The sequence below is a fragment of the Trachypithecus francoisi genome, unplaced genomic scaffold (genome assembly GCF_009764315.1).
Source record: "Trachypithecus francoisi isolate TF-2019V2 unplaced genomic scaffold, Tfra_2.0 Lachesis_group0, whole genome shotgun sequence".
Classification (NCBI taxonomy): Eukaryota; Metazoa; Chordata; class Mammalia; order Primates; family Cercopithecidae; genus Trachypithecus; species Trachypithecus francoisi.
In genome coordinates this window covers 21,958,373-21,970,958 of record NW_022681453.1, presented here as the reverse complement: position 1 = coordinate 21,970,958, position 12,586 = coordinate 21,958,373, and the positions used below count along the sequence as shown (strand labels likewise).

The 12,586-nt window shown below is 40.2% G+C and overlaps 1 protein-coding gene across 3 annotated transcripts; it reads left to right on the top strand.

The window, feature by feature from the left end:
- The first annotated feature begins 3,703 nt into the window (after positions 1–3,703).
- SELENOK (selenoprotein K) lies at positions 3,704–11,321 on the top strand. 3 transcript variants are annotated; one of them, XM_033210148.1, is made up of 5 exons: positions 3,704–3,946; positions 7,265–7,355; positions 8,801–8,884; positions 9,836–9,922; positions 10,187–11,321. In XM_033210148.1, the coding sequence occupies exons 1-5, from the start codon at positions 3,928–3,930 to the stop codon at positions 10,188–10,190; spliced, it is 285 nt and encodes a 94-aa protein (XP_033066039.1). In that variant the 5' UTR covers positions 3,704–3,927; the 3' UTR covers positions 10,191–11,321. The 3 variants fall into 2 exon arrangements, with proteins under 3 accessions (XP_033066039.1, XP_033066041.1, XP_033066040.1); XM_033210149.1 differs by lacking the exon at positions 10,187–11,321 and having other exon boundaries at positions 9,836–9,926.
- The last annotated feature ends 1,265 nt before the right edge of the window (positions 11,322–12,586 follow it).

Below are 12,586 nucleotides of genomic sequence, written 5' to 3'. Positions count from 1 at the left end.
CTCACTAGTGAAACAGACAATGTAATTAACTCTGTGAAATGCTTCAGAGACTACAGATGAAATTTTTAAACTTTTTAGCCAACTGAATTCTCCAAGGATGACTGCAATGTGAATTTTTATAAACATTTTCTCATTTTGATACAGAAAATAAGTTCAGGTAGTTTAAGAAAGTGACTTGTAGAGTAGTGTAACCATCACTTCAGCTGAATTGCTGATTTGCACAGCAGGTCCAGTCTGGCTACATAGTTTTTAAAAAATTGAAAATTAAAAAAAGAAGTTGCTGTGAATAGCAACAATAAAGAGTATCAGGTAGAAAAATGAGGCAATTAAAGGGTTAAGGATTCAGAGTCCAGATGAAATAAAGAATGCAAAGGCAATAACTCTAAGAACAAACACATAAAAGGTCAATAAAGAATATAAATGCCATCTGTTTTCATGTTTCCTAACAGTAATATTGAGGACATCTTATTGTTTCTATGTAACCCAGTGTTCCTTCATTATCTTGTGGTAAACAGCACCCCTCTCCAACTCTCAAGCCGTCCAGCTTAAGTGGAATTGAGTCAAGCTCCAGCTCCAGAGGTAGCTGTCATTCAGAATGGTCCAAACAGTCTCCAGAAATCACCTCTCAATCTATACTACGAATACCATGGTGGATTGTATACTATTTCAATACTTCTCTTATGTGTGGAGACGCAACATAGCACAGGGGTAAACAGCACAAACTACAGAGCCTGGCTCTTGATCTTAACCTCAGTTCTGCTTCTTATTAACTGTGTGACCTTGGGCAAGACACTTGAGCTATCTCTCAGTTTCCTCATCTGTAAAATGGGAATAACAGAACTCAGTAGGGTTGAAGTTTAAATGAATGAATACATGAAAAGCAATCAGAACATTCCCTGGCACAGGGTAAGTGCTATATAAATGTTAGTTGTTATTATCGTTGTTGTTATGAGGATTAAATGAATAAATGGAAAGTGTTTAGAACAGTGTCTGACGCATAGTAACCCTGTATACATATTATCCATTATTAAAACTACCAATTATTTCATTCACTCAACAAGTATTTATTACCTCTTCTGTGCCAGGCCAACGTCTTCATTCTAGACAAGCAGTATCCAACAGAAATGTAATGTAAGCCATGTATGTGAGCCAAGTATGTAACTTTAAATTTTCTAGTAGTGACATAAACAATAAAATTAAATAAATAAAATTACTTTTAGTAAAATATGTTCTTTAATCTCCAAAATATCATTTCAACATACCAATATTAAAAACAAGATATTTTACAGTCTTCATTTCATTCTAAATCTTTGTGATCTGGTATTTTGTATAGTACATTTCAATTCAGACTAGCCACATTTAATGTCTGAAACTAGCTTAGTTTCAGACATTAAAGAAGGTTAAGGAAAGAGAGGAAATGCTATCTTTGTCCTCTACCATATCTTGTTACTAATTATATAATTTTTTTCAATTTTCAAAGTACTTTCACCTTTGTTATTTGAGAGGCACATGCCTTGCCTTGAAGGATTGATTCGATTTTAGCAGGTGGAGAAAGTTCCCTTTGAGAGGAAACACATGAGCAGAGGCAACAAGGCAGGAAAATAAAGGGTCTATTAGGGAAGTGGAAATCAGAGAGCAAAATCTAAGATGTATCAGGAAAGCCCTTAATGCCAGACCAGGGAGGCTGGATGTTGTTTGTCAGGTGGTGGGGAGAAACTGAAGGTTTGTGAGTGGGAGAGGCAAGACTGGATTAAACTAACAGCTGAAGATAGCATGAAATGGAGTATGGAGAAACTAGAGGTAGCTCATTAGGAAATCACTGCATTAAATCTCAGGCAAAAATGATCTAGATAAAGGAATGGAGAGGAAGAGATAGCCTCACAATGTCTGATACTCAGGAGATCCCAATGTTAGTTTCTTCCTTTGGCAATTGGAGAGATTTTAAGGAATTGTCAAAAAATTGTCTATAAAAGTCTCATTCAACCAACCAACAAATATCTGAGCACCTACTACTTGCCAAGAACTATGATAGACGTTGAAGATTATAAAAGACAATAAGGCAGACAGGATTCCTGACCTCTTATGTCTTATATTTTCTTGAGGGCAAGAGACAAAAATCAATTATCAGGTAGTTTCACAATGTGAATTACTATGAAGAAAATAAATACAGAGATGAGTGGCCAGGGAAGGGCACCCAGAAGTGGTGACAACTAAGCAGAGAGCTAAAGGATAAAATGAGCTGGATGTGCAAGGAGTCAGAGGAGGAGGGTTCCAAGTAGAGACAAGCAAGGCAGAGTCCTGGAGATATTAGTAAAATCCGGGGTGTTCACAAACTAAAACAGTGTTGCCAGAGCATAAACTGGGTGGGGGTGTTGGGGGTGTTCACAAACTAAAACAACAAAGTTGCCAGAGCATAATCTGGGGGGAGCGGGAGGTGTGGCCGGAAGTACAGTGAGAGGAGCAATCAAGAAGACAAGTCACCTTGGGCCTGTAGGCCATGACAAGGAACTAGATTTTAAGAGCAATAGGAAATCACTAAATTTTAGTGTCCAAAAGGTTTTAGGCAAGGGAATGAGATGATCTCCGTTTTAAGATCGATCTTGCTACAGTTTGTAAAACTGCCTAAGGATGGTAAAAGACGGAACCCGAGATTTCAGTTAGAAGGAAACTAGCATACAGCAGGTGAGAGATGATGGTGGCACGGTCTAGATTAAGAAAGGCCCTTGGGAACATTAACGGCCCCGCCCTAATATTTTTTCAGAAATTATCCTTTATGATTGTGCTGCACAAATCCCAAGTGAGGTGAAGGATATTGTCTTGTCCTATTATGAACTTTTCTGGGGAAAATGCTCTCTCCAAAATCAACATAAAATTAGATCTTTGTCACTTCTAAGTATTAGAACATAAAATCTTAACCGACGTTGTTAAACTCAAAATAGATTTCCAGCATGTAATTTTCATTTTCTGGAAGGTGATTAGGAATCTTTCCAAAGAGATGACACACGGCTTGAGAACTGGGGGGGCGGGGGAAGAGGGGGGAGCCAAAGGAAGCAGTCATTAGGTCTCCACGCTGAAAGAACAGCCAAGTGCAGAGGCCTTGAGATAGGAATGAAATGGCCACGTTCAAGGAACAGAAGCAGCCCAGTGACTGGAGCAGAGTAAATATCCATGGTATGTGGTCCACATTTAGTGACTGTCCAAGACATGCCTTCTAATTCGTCTATCAACAAAGTGGTCAGAAGCAGTCGCCATCAATAAGAAGCAGAGAAAGGGTCTACAGTTAAATTTACTTTTCAGTTGCCTCACAAAAGGCTAAGAAAAACTCAGTTTCTGGTGAACCCAGATAGAGATGTTCATTTTAAAGAGAATGAATATATCTAGGAGAAGCCTGGCAGTATATTCCCAAAGGCGTGACAATAAAGTTCCTTAACCTGTAGTCAGCACCCTCCTACCATATCTCACAAGCTCAGCACCCTCAAACCTCAACATGTCTGGAAAATTCGGAAGCATTTCCTCCTGTCAGAGGCCCTTCAAGCCACTTCACACAGGACAGCCTCTCCTTCCCCGACCTGGAGCCTATCAATCAGCGAGAAAACAGTTTCCCTCCCTGAGCGGTGGGAACCAACTCCCCACGATCAAGTCGGATAGAGAACTAGAAACCCAGGGCTTACAGGGTAGTCCTTAACGTCAAATCCGGTTGCCCGCTCGGCCGCCCCCGCCTAACCGGAAGTCGCTGGTATGACGACGCAAAAACGCCCGTCGGGGGCGCGTCTCTTTCAGCAGCCAATGGGCTCTGCCTACCTTAGTCCTCGTCATCATTTTGTCTAATCGCGGCCTGTGACGCTAGAAGGGCGGGGAGCAGAGGGAGATACAGAAGCCGAGAGGGGCGAGGCGCCCGGTCGATCCGGAGCCGGGTAGTGGGAGAAGATGGTTTATATCTCGAACGGTAAGTTGAGAGCGGACTGTGGCTTCGACCGGTGACTTATAAGATCGGACCCCAGGTTCCTTTCATCGTCGCTCGCCGAGTCTTGGCTCCGGTGCGCCCCCTGGGCTTAGCGCTCCGCGGCCGGGCAGAGCTGGACGCGAAGTCGCCCCGGCTTGTGGCGCGTCAGCAGATGGTCTCCGAGCCGGCAGTCGGGGGCCGAGGTCCCGCCGGCCTCACGCTGAGTATTGGGAGCCCTGCAACCCCGCCTTCGTATAGCAAGCGCTTGATTGTGGATTTGCAAGGGTGGTCTTTCCTCTCGGGTGTCGGTATCCTTAAAACTAGTAAGGACAACGACGCCGACGCTGTAGACGTAGCGCTTGTGCCCTGGGCACTGTTTCAGTTATTTGCTTATCGTCACATTGAATCCGTTTTACGGGTGGAAACTCTGAGGCGCAGATAGATTAAATAGCTTGCCCAGGATCACAGAGGTAACAGTTAATGGCTGAGTCGGGATTCGAACCCAGGTAGGCTGGCGTCAGCGTCCTTGTTACCTACTTTGCTGCCCCTTTCTACAACGTGTAAAAAGACCGAGCCGACCTAGGATGATAATTAGATGAAAGCTTTGCATAGGCTTTTTCCCCAGGAGAGGGTAGCTAGTCATACATGGAACTTTTTGCTCGAATTTCAAGGGGCACGGGAAGAAGTACTATCTTCCCTTAGGAGCAACTTAATTATTACCGGAATGGAGAATCCGAGAGACTTAATTCTGCGACCTCACAAAGATGACCGAAAAGGAAGGACATGACTGTGTCAGATCAGTGCTAGAGCTGCCTGCCCACCTGTTTGACTCAGGTGAAATTTTTTGGTGCAGCCTTAACAAGGAGTTGTGGATCACTGGAACTAGGTCTTGGTTCTATTTGAGTCATCTGTTTTTCTCCAGAGAGGAGTAAGGTAGTCGATGGGAAGCCTTCTGGCCGAGTGCACTTTTGCATTTCTTGACTTTTCAAAATCTCCCCTCCTCATCTCCCACTTAAAAATCTTTGAAACAAGTAGATTGATGGACACTACAGAAAAGCATCAAAATTCCATCTTAGTTTTGGGCGCTTTCAGACTTTGGTCTGTTTTATAGCCTGTTTTATAGCCTTTGTGATATAAGCGTAAGGCTGGAAGCTTTTGTATGAATTATTGAATAATTCCTTGTATTTGTTGTGTCTTACTGTGTTCGCATTATTTCATTTGGTCCACATAAGTAGCTGATTAGGACCCTTTATGGCACTTTAAGAGTTGAGAAACGCAACTGCATTCAAACACCTTACTTCTATCTGGGGATATTGGTGGAAGGGACATTCTGCCTTCAGAAAGGGAAAGTGGAAAAGCAAGATAGAATCACAGAGGAAGAAATGACAGGTTCCAATTAGATCCACCTTCTTAGGACTGTATTATCAGCACTTAATGGACAAAATCTTTCTCTTACTGTCAGATGACCTTTTTTTTTTTTTTTTTTCCCCTCTCAACAATCTTATGTGATGGCTAGCCCTGGAATACTTTTTGTTGGAGAGAGAAAATGTCACATCAGCCAACGAAGCAGAGCTAGTAAGAGGCAGAGAACTAAGCCTGTCATCCACCCTGTAAAGTTTTGTAGCCCCTTGCTCTCAGTAGCACAGTGAGAGCTTAGATCCAAGTGAATATCTGAAATTAAGCTGGTCAAGAAGAGAAAAGTAAACCCTCATGGAGTGGGTAGCGGTGAGTGGGGTTAACTCTTGGGATAATGGAAAGGAGAGGTAGTTGACAGTTATTCTTCCCCCCAAATATTCTGACATCTTGATTTGCAAGGCTGAAATGATAGTGTACCAAATTATGTTATAGCTTCTATTAAAGTGGTTTGAAAAATAGATCCAGTTTTGCTTAAGATAAAACTAGAGTCTATTAGAATTAAGAGTATGCAATTATAGAAAACAGTAGTTATTTTAATGAAGAACAAGACAAATTCTCTTTACTACTTAGAGCATACACACTCTTTATAAGAATTTTATAAAAATAACTGATTCCAAAGCCTTGTAAGAGTATGAATAAGCAATCTTTTTATACAGGCAAGAGACTTTGTAAATGAGAATACTCAACACGTTTAGGAATATGGAAGTGGTGTGAGCATTCCTTATATTCACCCGTCCCATTTGTTTCTTCAAAGTACTTGAATAAAGAGGTATTTTTACACCCATGTTGATAGCAGCATCATTCACAGTAGTCAGAAGGTGGAAGCAACTCAAGTGTCCATCGACAGATATGATTGGGTAAACAAAATGTAGTCTATACATATAAGGACATATTATTCAACCTTCAGGAAGGAGATTTTGACACATGCTGCAACATGGATGAAATTTGAAGACATGCCAAGTGAAAAGCTGGTCACTAAAGGACAGAAATTGTATGATTCTTCTTTTACGAGGTTCCTAGAGGAGTCAAATTTGTAGGGACAGAAAGTAGAATGGTGGTTGTCAGGAGCTGGGCGGAGAAGGTAATGGGAATCAGGGTTTAATGGGTATAGAGTTTCAGCTGGAGAAGATGAAAAAGTTCTAGAGGTGGATGGTGGTGATGATTGTACATCAATGTAGAATGTACTTAATATCACAGACTATACTCTTTAAAATGGTTAATGATTGGTAACCATTGTTACATTTTTAAACCATGATAAATGTTTGTTTTTTATACATATATATATACACACACACACACATATATATAAACCAATTTTTTTTTTTTTTTTTTGAGACAAGTCTCGCTCTGTCGCCCAGGCTAGGGTGCAGTGGCGCAATCTGGGCTCACTGCAACCTCTGCCTCCCGGGTTTGAGCAATTCTCCTGCCTCGGCCTCCTGAGTAACTGGGACTATAGGTGTGTGCCACTATGCCCAGCTAATTTTTTATAGTTTTTAGTAGAGACAGAGTTTCACTGTGTTAGCCAGGATGGTCTCAATCTCCTGACCTCATGATCCGCCTGCCTTGGACTCCCAAAGTGCTGAGATTACAGGCATGAGCCACCGTGCCCAGCCTTTGTTATATATTTATAGAAAGAGAGAAAGTAGTTGAATAGAATGAAGTCACCCGCCAAGTTTATGAACTGTAGTAGACTTTTGACATACTAGAGGAATGTCCTAGATAATGGAACATTACTCCTCCGAACCTTTCCTTGGAATGATGCTCACAGATTTCTTCTGGTGTTGGCCGTTTGGACCAGTGGGCAAGTTGAAACCCAAGTCAGTCATTGTTACCTAACTAAACATGATGCCTCTTGGGTTAGGGATTTGTAGCACTCACTAAAGTTTCTTTAATTCTTATCTGTAGGACAAGTGTTGGACAGCCGGAGTCAGTCTCCATGGAGATTATCTTTGATAACAGATTTCTTCTGGGGAATAGCTGAGTTTGTGGTTTTGTTGTAAGTATAGAAGTGCTCTTAATTGCCCTGATATTTAAGTTGACAGGAGTCCATTGTGTGCATTATGTTAGGTGTCTTAAATAAGCTCAGTTTTCCTGAAACAGTTATCTATTGCAATTTTAAAAATAGCTTTACATAGGGAAATATACTTTAGTGATAAAGCTGCTACCACCAGACATCTTATGAGTATATGTTAATTGGATTGGTAAACTTGACCACGTCTTAACCTTGGTGGTAACTACTTCAACCTATGGCTGGGTCTGTCCATTCTAATGCTAAATGACTGGGCCTCACTTTCTCTCTACTATTCTTGTTTTTGTGTGTGTGTGTGCAACGTTCATTCCATATTATATAACAAGTAAATAAAGGGTTTTATATCCTTTTTTTAAAAAAATTCCAAAGTAGTGAAGTTTTTTATAATGAAGGGTTAGAATTGGTAAAGGAGACAAAAGTTTAAATGTCTTCATAATTGTAAGCAGTTACTAGTTAAATGCATATTTTGGTCTTTTACATGCTGTTTGTTAGAATTGTTCAACAATTAAGAAGTCTTACTTATTCCTAAATTTGAACGTATATATTTGAGTGTCTCATGATCAGAGAACTGTAGGGATGGAAAGATATGGGAGACAGACCCTTTTTCATTGACTTTACTGTCAGTAAATATCTTCATATTGCAAGGGTGGGCACGACTGTGGGAGGTGAGCATCAGAGGAAGTTATCCCAGATAAAGGAAACCACATGAAGGATGAAGAAGTTTGAGTATCAGGCTGTGGTCTTTATGCTTAATTTGATCTTAGCCGTGGTTTCGGAAGTTTAATTTTATAGCTGTATATAGCATAAATTAGATGGTGTAGAATGTAAAATGGAAGAGATGGTTCCATAGAAAAATACAACAGGGCACGAGAGGCCCTAAGTTACCTAATCCAAAACTTACTCTTTTACAAATTTCACCTACTCCATGTTGTTTATAAAAGTACTTTATAAACTCGGTTAAATCCTTCCATATAATTTTACGTATCATTTTTAAAAATTCCATTTAAATGGATTCCCAGAAGCCCTGTGCCTTTGCCACACCACCCTCGGCCCCTCCTTCCCCAAGATGTTAGGTAGACTTTTGCAGGGGAAATGAACATGAGACACTGTAAAAACCCGATGGCTGATTTAAAGTGGAGGTCAGGGATGACTCTGGTTTCATGCTCTGTCTAGGGGAGTTATTAGCATATAAGAAATACAAGGAAGGGTGGATTTGGTGGACAACATAGCACATTCAGTTTAGACACATGCTTAAGTTCAATGGTGTTGTCCAGCTGACAGCAAGAAATGTGGTTTAGGAGCTAAGTGAGTTTAGTAATCCTCTCACAGAGATGATAGTTAAAAACCATGGAAATATATTTTAGAATGTTGTCAAAAGTGATACCTTTGTTGTTTTCTGCCCCTTGTTTCAGTTTCAAAACTCTGCTTCAGCAAGATGTGAAAAAAAGAAGAAGCTATGGAAACTCATCTGATTCCAGATATGATGATGGAAGAGGGTACAGCTTTTTAAATTGATAGTAGTTCTTTTTATCTCTTTGTATATCTTAATTAAATTAGATATTTTAGGTAGATAGATTTGTGGAAATTAAGAGTTTAAATCCTGTTTTAGAAAATTAATGCATTACTGTAAAAGTCAAATTGCATCTGATTTGATAATAATCAGAGTTAATCTGACAAAACTAAAATAGACATCAAATATCCCATGGGAAAAGTCTAAATTAGAGGATGAAAACTGATGGCCAACATTAAAATCTGAAGATTTCTTTTTAACATCTGGATTTCCAGTTGCTAATTAAAAACTTAGAAGATCACCAGGCGCCGGTGGCTCACGCCTGTAATCCCAGCACTTTGGGAGGTTGAGGTGGGTGGATCACGCGAGGTCAAGAGATCGAGACCATCCTGACCAACATGGTGAAACCCCGTCTCTACTGAAATATAAAAATTAGCTGGGTGTGGTGGTGTGCGCCTGTAGTCCCAGATACCGCAGGAGGCCGAGGCAGGAGAATTGCTTGAACCCAGGAGGTGGAGGTTGCAGTGAGCTGAGATTGTGCCACTGCACTCCAGCCTGGAGACAGAATGGGACTCCTGTCTCTAAATTAAAAAAAAAAAAAAAAAAAAGCCTTAAAGATCAAGATCAAGTAGCACTGGGCTAGGCTTATGTTTTTACCTGGCAAAAATCAGCTGGAGCTGGGTTTCAGTGGGGCATTACTGGAGGTGCTGTTCAGTTCATCACAATCCTTTCTTGACTCAGTTCCTTGTGTGCATTATGTATCTAGTCCCTTTAAGTGTTTTATTTTTGCCTCATGACCTAAAATGGTAGTTTCTATTTTAAATTGTGTCTTAGGATCACGCGGGTGCTGAAAAAGAAAAGGGTCTAGTTGAGTGCTTTTAAAAGGAGACAAAGTTGTGTCTGTCAAACAGTAGATACTAACTTTTTGTTTTATTAGGCCACCGGGAAACCCTCCCCGAAGAATGGGTAGAATCAATCATCTGCATGGCCCTAGTCCTCCTCCAATGGCTGGTGGATGAGGAAGGTAACTTCAGATCTGAAATTCTTTTGTAGGATTTTGTTTTGAAAATGCTTCTGTAGTAATGTTTTCTTTAAGAAGTTGCCCAACAGCTTATAATTACTCAGATATTATTTGGAAATGTATTTGTTATCTTAACCCTTGAAAAATTCACTGGCCTTATTATCAAAATGTCTTTTGAGAAAGGTTTTATAATATATAATAGGTTGGGCTTTTCACACAGATCCAAATTAATAACCAGTAACTAATTATAGTAACATTTTCTTTCAGGTAAATGTCTGCTCTAAGAAGCAGACAACTGGACATGCGCATTCACAGCAGAAGGAAACCATCAAGAAGTGGAAGGTCGACCATGCTGAGCAGTAGATGAATGTGTCTGTCTAAACAAGGACTGCTCTGTGTCCTCACAGATGAATGAGGTCATGCTAGGAATTCCCTCTGCAGGGAACTGGCCTGACTGACATGCAGTTCCATAAATGCAGATGTTTGTCTCATGACCTTTTTGTATAGTTTATTAAAGTATTATATAGTTTTAATAAGTAAATATTTTTAGGTTGCAGAGTGGACTCCTCATCTTTATATTCATGAAAAAACAATCTGAAGAAAATAAAAGCCTGTGTATTTAGCACTGTTAGTGTCACCTTTTCAACTTCTGAAATACTGTTCATTGTTAACTTTTTCTCATTTATAAATCACACTATTTATTTCAGTAGTATGCATATCATATCTGTGCTCTTGAATTTATCTTTAATACATTTGTCTCATCAATCTTTAATACATTGTGTCTGATTTGCTACTAAATATAATTATCAGGGTATTTATAAAGCCATAGCTAACAAAATTGAGCTACAAAATGGAAATTTACTAAATAGTCTTTAAAATTATGGACTTCGGCCTGGTGCGGTGGCTCACGCCTGTAATTGCAGCACTTCGGGAGGCTGAGGTGGGCGGATCACCAGAGTTCAGAAGTTTGAGACCAGCCTGCAACATCACGAAACCTAAAATAACAAAAATTAGCCAGGTGTGGTAGTGTGCACCTATAATCCCTGCTACTCAGGAGGCAGAGGCAGGAGAATCGCTTCAACCCGGGAGGTGGAGGTTGCTGTGAGCATGCCACTGCACTCCTGCCTAGGTGATAGAGTGAGACCCTATCTCAAAAATAAATAAATAAATAAATAAAATGGGCTTCCATGCTATCTTGTCAAATTTGCACTCTATAGTGTCGCTCAATATACTGTCTACTGGCTTTAAACTCCATCTGAATACTGGTAACTTTCACTTTCTTTCACTAGAGTAGAAGCTCTGAGACTAGGAATTTTGTTGTCTTTACCCCAGTCCTTTGAATAGTGACTATATGTAAGATAGTCATGTAGTACTTACTGGAAATAAATATTTATTGGAAAAACGAATACAGATAACTCTACTTCTAGTGTTTAATAGGCTTTGAAACCAAGTGTTCAGGTGAAAGCCTTTTTTATATTGATTTATCAGCATTTATTCAACCCTGTTTGTCAGGAAATGGGATGTTGTAGCATAAGATACCAGTGTTCAGGATAAAAAAGCAATTACAATGCAGCTTTCAGGATAAGGATAACAGTTTGCTGGCCACTTCAGTTATGTGTCAGACTTCTTTTTTTTTTTTTGAGACAGGGTCTCACTCTTATCCAGGCTGGAGTACAGTGGCTGCTCACCGCAGCCTTGACCTTTTGGGCTCAAGTGATCTCCTGCTATGGCCTCCCTAAATGCTGGGATTACACGTGTGAGCCACAATGTCCAGCCTGTAAATTTTTACAAATTTTAAGTTCTGACAAAGTGAGGGATATATATAATGTATACATATATGCAAAGTGAGGTAAATGTATAATAACATTTTCATTATACAGACACATGCAAGGGTTCAGTAAAGTTTGGCAGCTTCCTAGATTGTATTGCCAGTGAATGGCAGAGGCATTATTAAACCTCCACTTTATAGTGGGGAGACTATGGCAGAGTCTCAGTAGGTGGTTGATTGTTGCTACTGATGGCTTTTCCTGAGCATGTGAACCATGGTCCTCTTCTGTCTCCTAGCACTGCTGCTGCAGGACTTGTTCCTCGGGTGTTATCCCAGAGTCCTGGCTGCATTTGACATTCAGGTGTTCTTTGCACTTCAGACAGAGTGTAAAACACAGGTTCTTGAGTACTTGTGCTTAACTCTTGTCTTTGCTACTCAATAGCTTATGATCTTGAGTGAGTTATGCCATTTTATCCCACTTCACTCACCTGTAAAACGGATTAAATTTTTACCAAAAAGAGTTATTTATTTAGTATTTAGTCATCACATGCTTATTGGGCACCTACCATGTACTGAAGATAACTGGCAAAGTCTCACGGAGCTTACATTCTAGTGTGGAAGACAGTAAGTGAGCAGGCATGATAATTACAGACTAATACTTCATGCTTCAAAGGGAATAGGATGGTGAGAGGATAACTGCAGAAGACCCGAGGTGACATCTGAGTTCAGACGTGAGAATGAGACAGCTGAGGGAAGAGCATCCAAGGCAAAATGAACAGCAAGTGCAACAGCCCGATGATGGAAAGGGCTTGGCATGTCTGAGAAAGATAAAACAAGTGTAGCTGGAAATGCCAAGGAATGGGGAGAGTGGTGTGAGGTGAAATTAGAAATATAGCAAT